Source organism: Ceratotherium simum, chromosome 9 (genome assembly GCF_057802395.1).
Source record: "Ceratotherium simum simum isolate JZ-2026a chromosome 9, ASM5780239v1, whole genome shotgun sequence".
In the NCBI taxonomy this organism is placed as follows: Eukaryota; Metazoa; Chordata; class Mammalia; order Perissodactyla; family Rhinocerotidae; genus Ceratotherium; species Ceratotherium simum.
This window is the reverse complement of record NC_141908.1, coordinates 77907960-77929490: the sequence shown is the minus strand read 5'-3', so window position 1 is coordinate 77929490 and position 21531 is coordinate 77907960. Positions and strand designations below refer to the sequence as shown.

General features: G+C 41.4%; 1 protein-coding gene across 6 annotated transcripts in view; it reads left to right on the top strand.

The window, feature by feature from the left end:
* Positions 1-6086: 6086 nt before the first annotated feature.
* The window catches only part of ALS2 (alsin Rho guanine nucleotide exchange factor ALS2), a 74373-nt gene continuing 58928 nt past the window's right edge, over positions 6087-21531 (top strand). For all 6 annotated transcript variants that reach the window (XM_087435617.1, XM_014784743.2, XM_087435619.1 and 3 more), the window contains exons 1-3: positions 6087-6206; positions 18536-18615; positions 19846-20000. In XM_087435617.1, coding sequence (XP_087291743.1) covers positions 18596-18615; positions 19846-20000 — 175 coding nt within the window. In that variant the 5' untranslated portion in view covers positions 6087-6206; positions 18536-18595. The remainder of the gene's footprint in view (positions 6207-18535; positions 18616-19845; positions 20001-21531) is intronic.

Below are 21531 nucleotides of genomic sequence, written 5' to 3'. Positions count from 1 at the left end.
GAAGCAGTTCCTGGGACTAGGCTGAAATGAATTCTGTTGAAAAAGAGAAAAACTAATATATTTGAAATGTTCCACTTTCTGCATGAAAGGAAACAATGTGGAGATATTTTGTCTTGTCCAAATAAATGATTCATCAGAAAAGATTTTTAAAAATTATGTCTAATTCATCTTTAAATCATGCCAATTCTACCTCCAGAGAATATCTCAAATGTAATTCTGTTAGGCTGTGCTGCTGTCACCCTCATCCAAGGCACCACCAAGTCTCTGGTCTAACGCAATTGCCTTTACGTGGTCTCCCTGCTTCTATTCTGACTCTCCCGCAACCTATTCAGTCAGAACGAACTTAAACAGAAAACACTAATGTTACTTAATCTCAACCCTTGAGTAAACTTCTTTTCAATATTCTGTGTAATGGAGTAGGAAGTAAACATAAAGCACTAGACAGAGTGAATTTTCAAAACTACAAAGCAGATCAGGTCAGTCCCCCACTTCAAACTTTCTGATGACTCCTCTTGCATTTAGTATAAAAAGAAAACTCATAGCCTGGCCCAACAACCCCCCCATGATCACTACAACCTCATTTTCTACCACTCTCCCCTCTCACACACTCTCTCCTAGATACTTTTGCCTTCTTTCAGTTTCTCTAACACAAGTTATTTCCCCCCTCAGAGAACCTAGCAGGATTCTGGGCTAGATCCTCCTCATCTTCTCACTCTCCAAATAGAGGAGTGTCCCAGGCTCAGGCCTCAGACTGCTTCTTTTTTCCATTGACAATTTCCAAAGTTATATTTCCAGCCCTGATCTTCCTCGTCAAGACTCATGTGCAACTGCCCACTTGACATCTGCATTCAGATGCCTAATAGCCATACAAACTATAACATGTTCAGATAGGAATACTTGGTGCTTCCTCCCGTTTCCCCAAATATATTATTTTCCCCACTCTTTCCCATCTCAGTAAATGACAGTGCATTTTTACCAATAACTCAGCCCTTAATTCCTCTCTTTCTCTCAGAGCTCATGTCTAATCCATGAACAAACACTGTAGGCCCTACTTTCAAAATACAGTGGTTCCCCTTTATCTGTGGAGGATACCACTCAAGACTCCCAGTGTGGGCCAGCCCAGTGGCGTAGCTGTTAACTGCACGCGCTCCGCTGCAGCAGTCCAGGGTTCGCAGGTTCAGATCCCGGGCGCGCACGGATGCACCGCTTATCAAGCCATGCTGTGGCTGCATCCCATATAATGCAGAGGAAGATGGGCACTGATGTTAGTCCAGGGCCAGTCTTTCTCAGCAAAAAGAGGAGGATTGGCATCTGATGTTAGCTCGGGGCTGATCTTCCTCACACACACACAAAAAAACACTCCCAGTGGATGCCTGAAACCATGGATATTACCGAACTCTAGATATGCTATGTTTTTTCCTATACATACACACCTATGATAAAGTTTAACTTATAAATTAGGCACAGTAACAGATTAGCAACAATAATAATAAAATAGAACAATTATAACAATATACTGTAATAAAAGTTACTGTAGATCTTAGCAACCTCAGCACACAATTTTTTTTCTTTCCTTAAGTTGAGAACTTTCACTTTTCGACTTAAAGGAAGCACTTTATGGCTTCTCTTTGGCATATGTGAATTGCCAGCATCACTGCTCTTGCGCTTGGAGCCATTATTAAGTGAGATAAGGGTGACTTGAACACAAGCTCTGCGATAGCACAGCAGCCGATCTGATAATGGAGTTGGCTACTAAGTGACTTAACAGGCAGGTCGCGTGTATAGCACAGGGTGGATAGGCAGGACAAAGGGATAATTCACATCCCGGGCAGGTCAGAGCAGGTCAGCATGAGATTTCATCATGCTACACAGAACAGCAGGTAATTTAAAAGTATGAATTGTTTATTTCTGGAATTTTCCATTAAATATTTTCAGACTCGGTTGACCACAGGTAATGGAAACCTCCGAGAGCAAAATCTTGGTTAAGGGGATCTACTGCACATCAGGAGTCTATTTCCTTTTCACCCTCTCCTCCACTGCCACTCCAGGCCAAGCCGTCTTGACTATTTGCCTCAACTATGGCCAAAGGCCTTTTTTTATCTCCCTGCTTCCACTCTTAAACTCCCTCACTCTGATCGCTCTCCACAAAGCAGAAGAGTCATCCCTTTCAGACAGACAGATTACAACACCCTCTTCTCAAGGCCCTCCAATGGTTGCCCTTATCACTCAGATAAACCCAAAGTCCTTTCCACGGCCCAAAGGCTCTGTCCCCACTACCAGGTCATTATCTACCTGATCTTATCCTATTTCCTACCTTTCAATCTCTTCTCTTTCAGCTCTAGCCTCACTCAGCCTCTTTCAACCTCTTCTCATTCTGCTCTTGCCACACTGCCCTCCTCGCCTCTGCAGTTACTCATTCCCTCTGCCTGGAATGGTGTCAGTATCCACATGTCGGGCCCTCACTTCCTTTCAGATCTCTGCTCAGGTGTTAGGACATGCTCTCCCTGCCCACCTTATATAAAGCTGCACTCTTCCCATCTATTCTCTTACCTTTCTTTATTGTTCACAACAATAACAACAACAATACTTATATAGCACTTATGTGCCAGGTACCATTCTACGCACTTTACATTTAATCCTCATATCATCCAAAAAGTAGGTGACTTTACTATCCCTGTTTTATGGATGAATAAACCGAAACACGTAGAGGTTAAATAACTTGTGCCAAGGTCACAAGGCTAGTAAGCGCTGGAGCCGAGATGTGAGTCAGGATGTCTGGCTTTAGCTTGTGCTTTTAGCTACTGTACTATTTTGCCTCTTTATAGCCTAATCACCACCATATTTGTTTATTATGTCTCACTCTTCCCACTTGTTTCAGTTACTGCCACATAACCAACCATCCCAAAACTTAGTGGCTTAAAGCAACAATTTATTATTTCTTGGGAATTTGGGTCAGGAATTCAGGCAGGGCTTGACTAGGCCACTCTGCCGCACTTGGCATTGGCTGGTGTCACTCACTCAGCTGCATTCAGCCAGTAACTGGGCTGGCCTGGAAGGTCACAGAAGGCTTCACTCACATTCTGGCAACTTAATGTTCTTCCACGTGGCCTATCTCTTCACACTGTCTCCTATCAATCTGTAGGATAGCTGAAGCTTTGTAGAGCATGGCAGCTGGCTTCTCAGAGGGGGATGTGAAAGCTGCCAGGTCTTCTTATGGCCCTTGATTCAGAAGTCCCAGAACTTCATTTCTGCCACATTCTATTAGTCAAAAACATCACAAGCCTAGTTCACATTCAGGGGGAGAGGAAACAGACTCCATCTCTTGACATCAAGAGCAGCACTTTTATATGTGCAGGGAGGAATTGATGGCTGCCATCTCTGGAGACCATCTTCCACACCACCAGAGTGCAAGTTCCAGGAGAGCAGGGACTCTGTTTTGTTCATTATGTCTCTGCAGTGCCTTGAACAGTGCCTGGCACATAATACATGTGCCACAAACACTTACCTAGTCCATAAATTTAAGTGACAAGTGAGAGTCTGAAAAGGTAAAGGGAAGGTCTGAAGAAGTGGGAGGAAAACCTGGAAGGAGTGTGTCCTAGAAGTCTAGGAGGAAAAGAGGGAAAGGAAAATAAGACTGAAAACACTCTTTCACATTTAAAAGTTTTAAAAATAGGGAGTGGCCCAGTGGCATACTAGTTAAGTTGGCACGCTTCACTTCGGCAGCCTGGGGTTTGCAGGTTTGAATCCCAGGCGTGGACATACACACCGCTCATCAAGCCATGCTGTGGCAGCATCCCACATACAAAATGGAGGAAGATTGGCACAGATGTTAGCTCAGGGCTAATCTTCCTCACCAAATTAATTAATTAATTAATTAATTTTTAAAAAGTTGTAAAGGGGCCGGCCCTGTGGTGTAGCGGTTAAGTGCCCACGCTCTGCTGCCGGTGGCCCAGGTGCGGATCCCGGGTGTGCACCAATGCACCGCTTGTCAGTCCATGCTGTGGCAAGGTCCCATATAAAGTGGAGGAAGATGGGCACAGATGTTAGCCCAGGGCCACTCTTCCTCAGCAAAAAGAGGAAGATTGGCATGGATGTTAGCTCAGGGCTGATCTTCCTCAAAAAAAAAAAAAGTTGTAAAAATAAGTAAAAAGTATATTTGTAAAGTTACAAGTTCAAACAGTTCAATACGGCATAGAGTGAAAAGTGAGTTTTTCTCCCACCTTTGTTGCCAATTCTCCTTCTCAGCGTCAGTCATTTTTTAATGTATCCTTTCAGAGCTAATATATGCATACACAAGATAAAGATATATATCACTTCCCCCCTCTACTGTGAAAAGACACACACATAACACACAATTGGTAGAATACAATACACATGACTCAGCATCCAGCTTTTTTTCCTCTTAACAACCTAACTTTCAGATCATTCAATATCAATACACACAGATCATCCTCTTTCTTTTAAATGGTTGCATAGAATGATTCTATTCTTAGACTGTATCATTAGATTCCAAAATTAGGAGGTGACTACTGGTTTTAGTAGAGCTGAAAAACTAGAGATTGCAGACTGGAATGAGGAAGAGTGGGAGGTCAGAAAGCAGAGATAGAAAAGTAGGTTGCAAAAGAAGGGAGACAGAGGAAAAAGAAATGAAAGATGGGATAGGCAGGAACAGGCTTCTATACCGTGGAGTTAGAGTAACAAGTGAGGCAGAGCCTGAAAGTACACAAAAGAGAAGGGATAAGTAATGGAGCAAAGTCTCTAAGGGGATTGATCCTGAGTTCAGGTGGGGGGATTAACCTTGAGAGGACAGAACACCTCTTCCAAGCAGAAAGATGGAGGAAAGGAAGGCTGGGGCTGCAGGTAGGTTTTGTAATAGTGGCCGGTGGGAGTTAAGGAAATTCATTCCTAGTGGTCTCAGTTTCCTCAGAAATGTAGGCAAAGTTTTTTATCTTTTTTTTTTTTTTAATTTTTACCAAAGACGATGGGTGGGTAGAGTTCAGTAAGAAGTTAGGAGAGTGTCCGGGGTGGGAATAGCAGGGGACAGGAATAGGAGAAATTCTGAGTAGCAACGTGAGAAGGACTGTTTTAGGCTTAGCAAGATTGCCTGGCCGCATGGAAGTCTGGACTGAAATTGGACACCTTCGGTTTGCAGTGGTGCCCGTTCTCAGGGTTGTGATTTCCAGCACTGGAGCAAGAGTGGACAAGGTTGGTTGAATTGTTGAGGACTAACGGTTTTGCAGCTGGGCGGAGGATCAAGGAGACAACTGAGGTGAGGGTGTCGGTGAAAGTGATAGACCCTTCATGCACAGGACCTTCAGACCCTGACTGCACATCTGTCGTTGATGGTCTGAATACGGGTTTGCAGCTCCAGCGACGGCACACTGCCCAGCAGCAGAGAGTTGGCACCCACTGTGTGCCGAGCCCGGCGGCTCCGGAAAATCCTCCTGAGAGGACTTGGGGTGCCAGCTGAGTCGGGGTGGGGCTGTGGCCGCGACAAGGAGACTGTCGTGAAACTGCGTGTTGGGCAAGAAAACCGGTTTTACATGGAGTGTATACTGGGGAGCCCGGTAGGGATCATCAGAGAGGCCAATTCATTTCTCCCTACCCCATTCCATCCTTGGGGCTGCGACTTAGTAGTAAAAACGGTGTGCACACAGGGCCATCCAGCGCCGCGTGGCGACGACGTCATTCGCGGGGGCGGGAGCGACTGCCGCTAGGGTACAGTCCACAGAGGCAGTCGGAAGATATTTTAGCCTTTTCGCTGTAAAGAGTAGCGAACTTACCCTTCTGCCTCTTGCAGTTCGAGCTGGCAGCAAAACGGCTGCAGCTCCCGACCCTCTCACCGCCCGTTTGTTGCCATGGCAGCGCTCGGGGAGGCAAGCCCCGGCGACTCCGTGTTACGTCATCGCCCCAGTGCGCTCCTGCGCCGGCAGCTTCGCCCTGCCCCAAAGGAGGGGCAGGACTCCGGAGAGCGTTGCCGGCGATGCCTAAGGCCGCGTGGGTAATTTTGATCCCTATCGGACGCCGTCGGCTCCCAGCCCGACCCACTTCGGGAGCCGTCCCGCCCGCCTCCACACGCGCCGGCCGCCCTGCAGCCCCGCCCCCGCCCGGAGGCCCCGCCCCCCGTGAATCAGCTGATCCCGCGGACCCGGCGGGCTGCGGAGCTCGCGCGGATGGAGACCGCGGTGCTGCCGGTGAGGCGTGAGGTGAGAGGGCGCGGGGCCCGGCCCGTGGCTTCGGAGGCCGGTCGGCCGAGGCCTCCTGTGGGGGGGGGGGCCGGGGTCGGGGAGACAGGCGGAGGCACGGGGCGGGAGCGCGCTGCGGGGACCCACGGAGACGCCGCCCGCGCCTTCCCGAGGCGCCCGACGCGCGGCCCCTCGTCCCGGCCCCGGGCCCTCCCGCCCCGGACCGGCGCCGCCGCGGTGGGCTCGGCCGCGCCGTCCCCTCCCGCCTCCGCCCGTGCTGCTCTCCGCCCGTGCCTGCGCGAGGGTCTCTGGGACGCCCACCCGGGGCGCCGGGCAGGTAGACCCGGGCCCTGGCCGCCCGCCCTGGTGAGGTCGGTGCCCCGGGATGCCGACCGCGGCGCGGAGGGGACCGAGGGCGTCGGTGGCCGAAAAGCGGTTGCGGAGAAAGAAAATGACTTTGGTATGAAGAATTAGCAGTTTAGCCAAGTCCTTTGGCGTGTCAAGCCATTTATCAGAGGGTGATAAGTTGTTTTGAGGAGACAGGAGAATACGGAGGCTGTGGTGAGGAGACGGCCCGACGCTGATGTCGGTGCTCTGGGTGCCCGGCTGCCTTGGGGACAGGAGCTGCAGGTTGGCGTAAATGTTGTACTGTGCTTAGGGCTGAGACGTGAGGGGAGAGGAGAAACCCTGGCCGAAGTCGCGTATCCAAGCACAGTGTTCTCTTTCTGGTTTAGGATGGAAAAGGAAATAATTGTTGAACCCAAACGCAGATCCTTAGTCTGTTGCCTTTTTGATTTGTTGGCTGTAAATGTTCTTTAAAAGGCTTTAAAGAATGAAAATGTGTGATGTGTTTTTATTCTGAACCGGTACAAAAATTTAGCAAACCTGTTGGCCCAATTTTTTTTCAGTTTATCATAAATATGAATGATTTGGAGTGACCACTTGACCTTTGAGTTAGTGAATACTTAAAGAATTTAAAGCACTGAAAAATTAGCTTTTGCAGTAAATTGCAATATTTCAATCTTAATAACATAAGCATAGTGATTAAGATCCTAGGCTTTGGATCTGGGCATTCCTGGAGTCACATCCACTTATGTCTTTGACTTTGGGAAAGTTACCTAACTTCGCTGCCTCATCTTTTTCTTTTTTTTTTTTAATTTTTATTTATTTATTTATTTTTTTGTGAGGAAGATCAGCCCTGAACTAACATCCATGCTAATCCTCCTCTTTTTGCTGAGGAAGACTGGCTCTGAGCTAACATCTATTGCCAATCCTCCTCCTTTTTCTCCCCAAAGCCCCAGTAGATAGTTGTATGTCATAGTTGCACATCCTTCTAGTTGCTGTATGTGGGATGCGGCCTCAGCCTGGTGGGAGAAGCAGTGGGTCCGTGTGCGCCCGGGGTCCAAACCCGGGCCACTAGCAGCGGAGCTCGCGCACTTAACCGCTAAGCCACTGGGCCGGCCCTATAATTGTGTATTAATATGAGACTAGTTAAGGTATGAGTTGAAAAGCTAGGAAGGAAGGTAAAGAGTGATTTTTGAGGTGGTGTAAAAGAAGGCCCAGTTGTATGTAGTATGAGCTTGAGCCCCTTTCTCTGACACTCAGAGGACTGCTGTGAGAATTTTAATGACTTCCAGATCATATTAGCTCTTTTCATAACTTTGTGGAATTAAACCTACCACATATTCCAACTGTATACAGGTTTTTCTGGTTGAGTTTTTTTTTTTTTTTTTTTTGGCTGAGGAAGATTGGCTCTGAGCTGACATCTGTGCCCATCTTCCTTTATTTTGTACGTGGGACTCCGCCACACATGGCCTCATGAACAGTGCATTGTTCTGTGCCGGGCATTCGAACCTGCGAGCTCCGGGCTGATGAAGCAGAGCTCGAGCCAACTTAACCGCTACACCACTGGGCTGGCCCCTGGTAGAGTTTTTTTTTGAACAAAATTTTTTCTGTAACTCTTCTCCATTGATGATCAAATAATTCAGTCATCAGTAATGAGAAAGTAGTAGATTTTGTGGGATATCAGTCCTTAAGAAAATGCATGGGGGGGCTGGCCCAGTGGCGTAGCAGTTAAGTTCATGCGCTCCGCTTCAGCGGCTTGGAGTTTGCAGGTTCGGATCCCAGGAGCGGCTGACACACTGCTTGTCAAGCCATGCTGTGGCTGCGTCCCATATAAAGTAGAGGAAAGATGGGCACAGATGTTAGCTCAGGGCTAGTCTTCCTCAGCAAAAAGAGGAGGTTTGGCAACGGATGTTAGCTCAGGGCTAATCTTCCTCACCAAAAAAAAAAAAAAAAAAAAAGAAAAGAAAATGCATGGTAACCATAAGTACAATAGCAACAAACTGTGACTTGGTTGTTTTTAGTATTGCATTTATTTCCCTATCCCCATCTCCTGTTCCTCTGTAGATGTAACAGTGCATCTTTATGTCTTCTTCATATTTGCCTGCGTCACATCATTGGTAGAATAGGTGGACACTTGGTAAAATAGCTGAAGTAATTGATCCACGTGGGTAGAGCAAAAATAAATCAGCAAGGTAATGAGTAGTTTTGTGGGCTGTATATAGAGTTACTTTTTTATTATAGAGGTTTTTTTTTTTTTTTTTGGTGAGGAAGATTGGCCCTGAGCTAACATCTGTTGCCAGTCTTCCTCTTTTTGCCCAAGAAAGATGGTCTCTGAGCTAACATCTGTGTCAGTCTTCCTCTACTTTGTATATGGGACACTGCCACAGCATGGCTTGATGAGCAGTGTGTAGGTCTGTGCCCAGGATCTGAACCTGTGAATCTTGGGCTGCTGAAGCAGAGCACGTGAACTTAACCAGCGCCACCCGGCCAGCCCCTATTGAGTTCTTTTTTGAAGAAAATGTACAATTCTTTCAACTCCTGTGAGATAAAGAGTGGGGCTATTTGGTAGAGTTTCAGTTGGCTGCCGCTGAATTAGGCTCAGAGAGATCATCTTTAGTCTCATTAACTCCACAAGTTGATCAACTCATGTTTCTCTTAATTATCACATATTATTTAAATATTTTTTTTTCTGAGTCATCATACAGTTCTTCAGTTCATATGACCTCCCTATTAGGAAGGTGGTGGTTAGACCCAACAGTGGCATCTGAGTGGGCTAACTTTTATTCCAGGATTCTTTTCTTCCACATGCTACGTTTTTGTTGAGCCGAATTCTTAACTAAACTTGGGGCAATTGCCCAAGCAAACATGTAACAAAGATGGTTATAGCAGCTCTTAAAATAGCGATAAAGTAGAACAGTCCAGCTGTACTTTACAGTAAGGAAAGGGATAAACTATGGTGTCTTCATTCAGTGGAATACTGTTCCCTCGTAAAAATGAACTAGATCTATGCTTATCAACATGGATGCATCTCAAGTACATAATTTTGAGTGAAAAAAGCAAGTTGCCAAAGGATATATACAGTATGATGCATTTATGTAGAGTTTTAAAACAATATAGCTTATAAACCAATGTTACCGCAACAAAAAAGAAAAAGATGCATGCATTGTTTATTGATACATATGTATCTAATGAATACATAAAAGTATAAGGACATAGATGCAAATGAGACATTAACTTTAGGAATAGTGGCTAACTGGAAAAGAAGGGTGTGGGTGGAGCTCCTTCAGATCTATGTATATCTTTTTCTTTTATTTTAAAGAGAGCTGAAGCAAATATGAAAATGTGTTAATATCTGGTAAACTGAGTGATGGGTACGTGGATTTATTCTTTCTTTATTTTTTTATGCTTTTTTTGTGTGTGTGAGCAAGATCAGCCCTGAGCTAACATCCATGCTAATCCTCCTCTTTTTGCTGAGGAAGACCGGCTCTGAGCTAACATCTATTGCCAGTCCTCCTCCTTTTTTTTCCCCCAAAGCCCCAGTAGATAGTTGTATGTCATAGTTGCACATCCTTCTAGTTGCTGTATGTGGGATGCTGCCTCAGCATGGCCGGAGAAGCGGTGCGTCGGTGCGTGCCTGGGATCCAAACCCGGGCCACCAGTAGCGGAGCGTGCACACTTAACTGCTAAGCCACGGGGCCCGGATTTATTCTTTCTTGCAGATTTGTGTATGATTTAGATAATTTGTGAAACTAGCACTTTAAAATTTTTAGTTTTAGTTCTGTTACTTCTAATTTTAAATCTGTTTAATTTATTAAATATAAAAAATATGTATATATTTTTAATAGTCAAGGGTTTTTCCAAATATGCTTTCTTTACTTTCTAGTCTCAAAGTAGTCCACTCTGGAAAAACAATTCTTTTCTCCCTGCAATAGGGAAAGAATGTGCCGGTGCAGCTCGACTGTGTAAAGCTTTTCTGAGAGGAGACAGACCAATTATTTAGTCAATTTTACTTTGCTGTTTGACTTGTGCTCCTGGGAAAATGCTTTTCTTAGGATATGAGGAATGATCCTTCTTAAAAGACTGCAGGGGAATTTAAATTCTAAGGAATTTTGGGAAATGCAGGCACACGTACTGATCATGAACTCTCAAAGTATAGAGGAGCAGATTATATCATAAAGCCCTACAAGAAATTTCAGCGTGACTAAGATAGAAAATTGCTACAGATATCCTGTGGTCATTAACACTTACTTTTTAAAGTTTGGGTTGGTTACATTTTATTACAGTGTGGTAAACCTGAGTTTATACTGTGAATGTAGGTGTCCTAGTTATTGCTCAAAGAAAATAATTCTCTCTTTACAGGTGTTAATAAGTAAACACGATGACAGTGTGTTCAGTAGTTGAGTAGTGAATAGCAAATTTAATAGCTGATCCTTAATATAACCTCAGTATTTAAACTTGTGAGTTAAACGATGTTTTCATTCCTAATCAAGAACACCTATTATTAGCACTTTCAAGATAAGTAAAACTTATGTCTCCAGAGCAGTATTTTTTGGCATGTATATTCCCTGTTCAGTTATGTGGCTCCTTGATGACCTTAAACACTAGGTGTTACCGATTGATAAAATAAGCCAACATACTTTGAACTGTGTTTCTGTAATATTGCCTTTTTAAAAAAAAATAGTGGCCGTTTTAATATTTTGCTACTATTCTTTTATTAAAGGAATTTTACATCAGAAATTATACTCTATCATGTAAACAGTCACAAATTGTTGCAGTACCCAGGAATTTGGAATTCAATTGCTAGTATTATAATATCAATCAAAATATTTCATGAGAACTTTAGTAATCTGGAAAAATGCATTTTTAAAATATGCAGTGGGTGCAGAAAGGAGCTAAATGGGCATCGCTGGGCATTTATTTTACCACGGTTAACCCCCTACCCCTAGTCCCACCCGTGGGTAATATCCATTGTAGAGATTCTCACAATCAGAAGAGTGCAGGTTTGGTACTTTTCAAGGTGAAATTAGCAGGCCATAAAAAACAGACTATGAGGCCTTAGTGTCCCTGATGGCACAAAAAACTATCTCCATGTACTAAAGGAAAGGGACTGCTCTTTCCTGGGTTGTCTGACATTTGTGAAGTGACATGAAGTGAAAGCATCTTCATTGTTGGGAAATACTGTTAGCAAATTATGTATGAGAGTTTCTATTACAAGAAGACACTTTCCTTTTGTGTCTGAAATTGACTTTTATTACAGGCACTAGAAATCTTCCTCGTCATTTGGAAGTCCATGGATTGGAACTTAAGATCAAAGGCTGTCTTCCACTGAGTACTCACTTAAATGTAGCCAGCTTGTACCTGTGCTTACTACGGGTACAAGAGTGTACCAATGAATAAGTCATAGTGTCTGACCTCCAGGAGTTTATAATATATATTGACTCAATGACTTAGTGAGTGTATTATCTCATTAGTAACAACATTGTAAATAATAAGTACTTTCTAGGCCAGCCTACTGATTTTATTCAATGCATTAATTTACTGAATTCCTGCACTCTGAGTCAGTATTGAAGGGGCTAGTCAGCTCCCATAGTGGTATCAGGCACTGTGTCTGGTGCCACAGTTAAGGCTGAGAGGCCTGGGATTTGAAGTGGCCTCGACCTTTGATGGTGGTTGGTTTGTCAAGGTTTCAGTGCAAGGTGAGTGCCTGTCAGCTTTTGTTAGTGGTTGTAAAGGCTTTGGTGGCAGGATATCCAGGAAGTAGCACTTGTTTGTATATAGATGAGTTGTAAGTCAGGTGTTTGAGTCAAAAATTGCCCTAATCCGTGTGTAAACATATTGACTGAGCCTCTAAAAAGCAAATATTTATTAAGTGTTTACCATATGTAAATTACCACAGTGTCTTAAATTTCATTTACTGCATTCGCAGTATAAACTCTGGTTTACTACATTGTAATAAAATGCAGCCAAATCGTACTTTAAAAAGAAAGTGTGAATGACTGCATGAAATCTGTAGTAGTTTTATATCGGCTTCACTCTATGTCCAAATTCCTTTCAGGGCATTATGATAAAATTTACTCCTGTATTATTTTTATTGTCTTCCTATCTTAATGTCTTGTCATTCTAATCACTAATTATCATTACTCTTGTAACTGTGATTATTGCTGTTATTTTAATCAACACACCTATTTTAAACCAGTAAGTGAGACAGGGGAATGAGACTAGAAGGCCCCAGCTTTGCTGGTGTAAGTTAGCTTTCTGATGCCTTGAGAGTACCTATTATATATCAGGACTATGTTAAGCAGTTGGGATATAATAGAGAATAAGATATTTTGGGCTTCCTTGGAAGTTTTAAACTAGCATATCTAGAACATAGTAGATGAAAAACATACATGTGGTTTTAGTTGTTAAATTTTAAGCATTCGAGTTGCAAATTTACCTTTCAGTAAATTATTAAGGCAAAAGGACTTTATCCAGAGAATCAAGTTTAGTAGAGATGAATACATAGAATCCTACATGATTTAATTTTCTCTTTGCATTTGGGATCATAGTCCACTAACACATTTCTGTTCCACATTTAAAATTTTTTATTTATATTCCGCCTTGTTCCTAAAAGGATTTAAGGCAGTTTACAAAAATGTATAAATATGGCAAGGTAAAGAAACAGAATGAATGGAGCCAGGACTGAGATTAGAATACATAGCACACATACCACCATGAAGTCCTAGTCACTTACAGGTGCCATCATATGGTATTCTTATCCTCCCACCGCCAAGTCTGTAATCATGCCTATGTCTGTACCTGTTGTTTCCTTTTTTAAAAAATATAGACCCTTCCTGTTGTGAAAGATCAGTCTCACCACACGTGTTCTGGATGCCATCCTCTTTCGGTTTGTCCAGGATTTTGATTTCTGCCCTCTGTTCTTTATCTTCCTTGTATCTGGAATCAGTGCCATTGTTGTGCAAATATGTTCAACTGTGTCTCGGTGCCCCCCCCCAACACACCCTTGATCTTCACATTCCTCTCCAGCTACTGCTCCATTTCTCTGTCATTTCAACAACGTTTTTCAAAAGAATCATTTACACAAACTTTATTTTCATGTCCTCACCTCCCATTTGTAGTCAGCCTACTCCAATCTGGTTTTCAGTCCTCTACCACACCACTGAAACTGGGGCCATGCTCAGCAGTGACATCTGTGTTGTCATAGCCAATAGGCACTTTCCAGTTCTCATCCTGTGAGAGCCCAGCTGCACTGATCTAACTGGCCAGTCCCTCCTCCTGGAAACACTCTCTGCTTTGCCTTTCTGTGCACACACCAGATGCGTGTTTCTCCTCCCTCTCACCTCAGTCGTCTTTGCTTGTCCCTAGCCTGTCCAATCTCTAGATGCAGGGGCTCCTCACAGCTTGATCCTGGCGCTTTCCTTTCTCTTAATACACATCCCAATGATGTTATCCATTGCTTTGGTTTTGGATATTATGCATATGCCTTCCCAAGTTTATATCAATAGCTGAGACCTTTCTTCTGAACTCCGTACTCATATATTCAGGTGCTCATTTGATATGTACTCTTGGATTTCTCACAGGCATCTTGAACTTAGCATAAAAAGTCTTATCTTACCAGAATCTTATCTTCCACTTCAGAATTCTCTCTCTTTCACTCTTCCTCATTTCAGTAAATGGTGCCACCAGCACACGGTTGTTCAAGGCAGAACCTAGAGATCGTTTTTCATACCTCCTTCTCCTTTATCCCCCACCTGTGTCTAATACATCACCAAGTCCTGGTTGTTCTAGGACAAAGCGCCTCTTATTTATTTACGTACTTCTTTCCCTTGCACCAAATTGGCAGCTTTGTATGAAATTAAAGAGCCCAGGCCTCCTTCCTCTACTGAGAAGATGAGCCAAGTGAGTAATTGCAGGCAGCATATTCCTTGCAGAATTAATTTGGGCACTATACATGAGTATGTTCACCATAAAAGTGACTTAAAGCTTTTGAAACAAATGTAAATCATCGCCATTAAAAGAAATCATTAAGGCACCTGTAGACTGTCTTGTATGCAATGCAACTTCCTGGAGTACTCTCCCAGGTGGAGTCCATGTTAAAGGTACGTAAAGAAACTAAAAGAAATGAAGAAAAAAGAAAGAAAGGAAGTAGAAGTTGGGGTCCCCTACCAAAAATGATAGTTCTTTTAGAATACATTTCTAGTCCCTTGAGGCTAGGTATGTTTTGGAATTCAGAATTTTTTGATCTGTAGAGTAAGGTGCATAAACCATGTATTATATAACACTTCTCGTGTGACCTTTGGTACCACTTCATAATCATATCAATATTTCTGCAGCGAAATATATGACTATTCACACCAAAGGGATAAAAACTGAATAACCTCATGTTAGTTCAGGTCAGGTTTTGCTATCAGATGAGTTCAGGTCAGATTAGATTTTGCCACCAAAAGAGTTATCAAAAAACTTTTAGTTTTCAAAGTTTTTTGGACATTGGATTTCTGGTTAAGTTACTGTGGACCTGTAGCTAGTTCATAGCTTTTCTTTCTAGCAATATTTAGGACATCTAGACTAGATGTTTTTTAGAGTATTCCCAGATCATGGTGTTAAAACCATATCCACTGCCTGTACAAGATAGCTTATTTCTCTGTTAAATGTAGCAAGAAGGTGTTATTTCTCTGTTAAATGTAGCAAGAAGGTGTGTATCCAATGGGATCTCAAAGTGGAGTCAGTTCATTAAGAACCAAGGTTTGCTTTTTGTTTTAAAGGGCCATCTGAGAGTTTAATTACTCTACATTTTACTGTGAAGGATATAATAATTTGAAGGATAAAGTGGTATACTTTAGAATGAACCTAGCTTTGTTCTGTAGCTCATAGGATTTAATAGCTGGAGGGGATGCTCGACTATATTTTGCTCATTTTACAGATGTTGTTGATCTCTAGAAAGACCATGCAAGGCAAAAGAGGACCCTACATTTTCTGACTCTTTACACAGCATCACACAGCTTCTTTATCAGAGCTAGTTAATATACTAAAGCTTACTAAGGAACGTTACTATAACAGAAGAAGAGAAGCGGAGTACAGGAGTTTTGTGCCCCAAAGGAATGTAGAGTAAGGGCCTTAAAGCTCACCTGGGGAGAAATATCCCCAGAGGAAGCCCCATGATTAGGCGATTTTATAACAATTAAAAATGTGAAGCAATGAAAGAACATAAGAAAGTTTCAGTGCTATTTGAATGGTTGAGGCAAGTCTTACAGATTTCATGGAAAGGGGATCATAAAAATATTAGAAAAACAAAAATTTTTGGTTTACTTTTTCTGTATGGATTCATGATTGAGAAAGAACGTTAGATTAAACGGAGTTGGTAATGCCACTTATGTTTAAGGATGTGAGGTACAAGTTGATAACATAAGCTTCCCATGTTTAGCTGCAATATTCGGTTATGTTTCCTTAGCAGTCATTTCTCTTTTTCTCATTGCTTTATTTGAGTTTCAGGCAGATATGTCTTCTTGGAAGAAGTCAAACATGTTAATCACCACTAAAACAAAATGAGATAGACTTATAAATACCGATACAGAAAGATATTTGTGAAATAGTATATTAGCTAGCTTTCTGTTGCTACTGAAACAAATTACTATAAACTTAGCAGCTTAAAATAGTACAAATTTATTATCATACAGTTCTTTAGGTTAAAAGTCTGACACAGTCTTGCTATGCTAAAATCAAGGTTATCAGCAAGGCTACGTTCTTTTCTGGAGGCTGTAGGAGGGAATCTGTTTCCTTGCATTTTCCAGCTTCTAGAGGCCACCTACATTCTTTGGCTTAGGCCCTCCCCCAGTCCCCAGAGCCAGCAGTGTAGCATCTCTGACCCTACTTCCATCATGATATCTCTTTCTCCAACTCTCTTCATCTGCCTCCCTCTTCCAATTTTAAGGACTCTTGTGATTACTTTGGTTCCACCTGGATAACTAGGATAATCGCCCTATCTTAAGGTCAGTTGATTAGCAATCTTAATTCCCCTTTGCCATGTAACCTAACATATTCACAGGGTATGGACATTAGGACGTGGGCATCTTTGGGGACCATTATTCTGCCTACCATGTATGGTAAGTAACAAAAGAAAGTTGCAAAACAGTTCGTAGAACTGTAAAACAGTTTAATTCCATTTGGATTTGAAAAAATGAGTGGTGGTGAGAAATAATTTGGCATAAGGTGAAATCCACCTTAAGAAAACTCTGTATTCAAAAATATGACACTAAAAGAGAAGAAAGCTTGACTGTTCTGTTCACTTTACCAAAAGATCTCAACATTTTTGATTGTCAGGCAGTAGGACAACGTTCATTTTACATACAGTGAATCAGTTGCGCAAAGCAAAGTGTGCTTGTACACTTCCACACCCTCCCAGGGGAGTTCTCTGGTTTCCTCTGGGTTTTGTTTAACTTTAATCAAGGGAACAGTTACTCCTTGATCTCTGAGAGATAAGCACAAATTGGATCTAGCTTCAGAATTTCTCTGTACAACATGAACTATACATTTTACTAAAAGTTAATTACTGTTGCACACAAAGCATAGTATTACTTAATCATATTTATTAAATTAATAGCATTTGTTAAATCTATTTAGATAAATCTTTTGTTTACATAGTACCCTTCTTCCAACTTTGAATGATGCAAAATCTCTCTAAAATAAGCATAGGTATAGAGAATAGTTTTCTCCAGATATACAGATGGGAAACGGTAAGAATTCACAGGCAACCTGGCGTAAACAGATGGATCTTACATCACCCCTGCCGGTATCAGAGCACAGTGCCATGCCAGATCCTTCGGCAGAAAAATCATGCATTTGGCCTCAGTATTTTTATAGTTCACACAAATAAAACCTCACTGCCTTTATTGTCATAAAGTGCCCTTAAACATGTGAATTTCTTAGTTGAAATGCATTGAACATTTCTGTCTGCCTGTTTATATTTCTCTCACTTTATTAAACATTGAGTTTCTGAACTGATGAGTCATGGTATTTGTACCATAATTTTCATATAGCTCTTTTCTATTAAATGGTGGATTTTATTTTATTTTATTTTGTTTTTGTTTTTTTTAACTCTTTTTTTTTTTTTTTTTTTTTTGAGGAAGGTCAGCCCTGAGCTAACATCCGTGCTAATCCTCCTCTTTTTGCTGAGGAAGACCGGCTCTGAGCTAACATCTATTGCCAATCCTCCTCCTTTTTTTTCCCCAAAGCCCCAGTAGATAGTTGTATGTCATAGTTGCACATCCTTCTAGTTGCTGTATGTGGGATGCCGCCTCAGCATGGCCAGATAAGCAGTGTGTCGGTGCGCACCCGGGATCCGAACCCGGGCCACCAGTAGCGGAGCGCGAGTACTTAACCGCTAAGCCACGGGGCCGGCCCTAAATGGTGGATTTTAAAACAGATATTTTAAAATTCAACGTCTTTCTTTTAACCTTTTGGATTCTGGTTTTGAATTGAGGGTGATTTGGGGAAAATAATGCTAGTTCCAATAAATGGGAAACTTTATGTTTTAATGATTTGAATTTTTTGTGTGCATTACTAAAAAATGTAAGTTAAAACTTCTTGAATCTGATACATTAAGTGTTGATGTGTTCTAGAAGCATTTAAAAAGTAACCTTAATGTGTATGTAATGAATACTTAACACTATGGACCTGTTTTCATATTGGACTTCCTTCTTTATAATAAAAAACAAACAGAATCTATTGCCTGACAAAGTACAGCTTAATCGCAGGTAGTCTTGTCTTCCTTTGACATTACATTTGACAGTCAACAGGCATTTTTATAAGCTCAGTGGGCAGGCTCAGTCTAGATATTTAACTTTGGCAGGCGGGATATGAAATAGTTTAAATAGTTTCACTCGTATTTATTGCCCAGTGAATGTGCAATTGTTAGAGGGCTGCCTTTTTTTTTTTTTTTTAATCTGAGGGGCAAAATAGCAAAGTATTCTTTCATTGCTCTTTGTGGTTACCTGTGTTTTGCTATGTAGGTCTTTATATACCTTTTGCAAAGAGGAAATGATTTGGTGATGGAGTACTCCCACTGACCGATGGACTCAAAGAAGAGAAGGTAAAAACCATTTCTTCCTTTTCCCTATCCTTCTAGGAAAGCACAACAAACAATTTCACATATGTGTAGCTTCTCTTCAGTTTAGTTTTCTTGTTGATGGTTATTACGTAGGAATAGTGACATTTGTGTTGATTGGTAAAGAGAGAAAGGTATTAAAACAAAGCTGATTAGTGATAAACTATTGCTAGTTCCTTTCTTATGCTTATAAAAGATACAAAATGTCATTTCATCTTTTTAAAGCTTTTGAAGCCAGTTTTTCTCAAATAATTTCAGATTTTCAGAAGTAACCTTATTAGTTGTAATCATCTTCTATCCTTAGAAAACTAGTCATAGATGATATTTTAAAAGGAGGGTTAAGTTTGTGGCTTCCCTTTGATAAAACCATGGTTATATCTGATTACAATTTAAAGCAATATTGTTTAGCAAAAGTAGAGAAATTCCTAGGTATCACAAAATAAAGAAAATCAGAAAAGTTTCTGTGCCTCATTAAAATATTGGCAACAGTGTTTTAGAAAAAAAGAATGTGAAAAAAATGTACCATCAGTGGCAACACTTAGGAAAACTTTGTATAGCAGAAACCCTAGTATCTTAATCTGCCCTGATCTAAGAAGGAGGAGAGGCGGTTAGGATGTGGTCCTTATTATGCAGCTGTGTGTTTTGTGTTCTTTGAACCAGAGTTGTCAGACTGATAGAATTTTTTGGCTAGAATGTGAGTAAAGCATGAAGAATTTTGCTGGTACCTGTTACAAATTTGATTCTTAAAAATTTAGATAGCAATTATAGAGCTTAAAGTCAGTGTAAAGTGAAATATGGACCCCTGTTCTTTCTGTCTTTCTCATCAAATACTTTTTTACCAAATTAAAAACTAAAAATTTAAAATAAGACTCCAACTTGGGACATGTTATAACTTTACTCTCTAAACAAGGAGTATTGTTAGAATCCTGAAATTTTATGCCACTAAATCATAAAACTTCAAAAAATAGCCCAGGCTTTGTTTGCTTCTTAGAGGTAAGTATTTTAGGTTTAGATTATCCTCAAGCCTTTTATATAAATAGTTGTTTTATCTTCACTCCTGTGTCATAACCAAAGCCTACAATAGGTGCTATTTAAATTATCTGACCCAGTCACCCATGGGCTGGTAAAAGGTACAAATCTCATGAAAGTATTAAGAACAAAAGATACAGTTCTGAATTGCAGGAACAATTAAGCTATTTTTCTTGATGTTTTTAGCTCAATAGAGGTGGAAGGATCCAAGGAAAGAGGCCTGGTCCATGTCTGGCAGGCAGGATCCTGTTCTGTAACACCAGAGAGATTGCCAGGCTGGGGAGGAAAGACTGTTCTTCAGGCGGCCCTTGGAGTGAAACATGGAGTTCTTCTGACTGAAGGTATTAAAAAGAATGGCTTAGCAAATACTAACTGAAGTGCTCACAAATGCCTGAGTGTGTAAGAGCAAGTCAGAGAGTTACTGATACCAGGGCTTCCTGATACATTTTGCTGGAGCTTATGTTCTTTTGGTTTTCAAAATATATTCTTATTCCCTTTATCAGAAATCAGATTAGTTCTTAAACTTAAGGTATACCATAACTAGGATAAAAGAGAGAAGTATAGTTTTTAAATTTTCTAGTAATAAGTACATGAAAAAGTAACTTTTGGAAGGTTACCCATTCAGAAACCTTGCTATAGCTTTTGTTCATTAAATGAATCAGAATAATAATGCTACTAATAGCTAATCTTTATTAAACAATTATGTGTGCCAGTCACTGCACTAAGCACTTTATATGTGTTATCTCATTGAGTCTCCACAACCACCTTATGAGGTAGCTACTGTTATTACCCCACTTCACAAATGAGGAAGCTGAAAGAGGGAGGGGTGAGAGTGTGCATGTATCAATAATTTTCCCAAGCGCACACAACTATTAGAGTGTTAGAGTCAGGACAGACCCCAGAAAGTCTGATTTCAAAGCCTGCTTTTTAAGCCACTTGGCTCTGCTGTTTCAGTACAGTTTTTCTCAGGCATAAATAATAGCTTATAAGAGCATATAATAAAATCTATAGATCTCTAACCGATAGAAACATAGGCTAGAATTATTATTTTTTGGTGAGGAAGAGTCTCCCTGAGCTAACATCACTTGCCAATCTTCCTCTTTCTTCTTTTTGCTTGAGGAAGATAAGCGGTGAGCTAGCATCTGTGCCCATCTTCCTCTATTTTGTATGTGGGTTGCTGCTGCAGCATGGCTGAGGAGTGGTGTAGGTCCACGCCTGGGATCCAAACCTGTGAACCCTGGGCTGCCAAAGCAGAGCACACTGAAGTTAACCACTAGGCCCCGGGGCCGGCCCTTAGGCTATAATTTATATAGAGAGTTGCCTTTAATTTGATGGCAAGTTTACCAACTGAATCATAGCAAATTTGATTTGGGCCAGCACTGCCATCGACTTCATTAATTTATAAATTTCTGGTCTGTAAACATTTATTAAGTATTAAATAATGCTTTGGTATTTTCCTTGTAGGAACCAAGGTAAGACAAATTTTAGGAAACAAAGCTGAAATCTGACCTTGGTGGTTTTATGGGATAAACGTGGATTTCTTTCTAACCCCTTTACTATTATGTCACTTTTATTATAATATGTAATAAACTTATATTAGGCCAGAATTTGGAAAAAGTCTTTTATTTATTTATTTTTTTTTTTAAATTTTTTTGGTGAGGAAGATCAGCCCTGAGGTAACATCCTTTGCTAGTCTTCTTTTTGCTGAGAAAGATTAGCCCTGAGCTAACATCTGTGTCCATCCTTCTCTATTTTGTATGTGGGGTGCCTCCACAGCATGGCTTGATGAGCAGGCCTGTGCCCGGGATCCGAACCTGCAAACCCCGGGCCACCAACGTGGAACACGCAAACTTAACCACTACGCCACCGGGC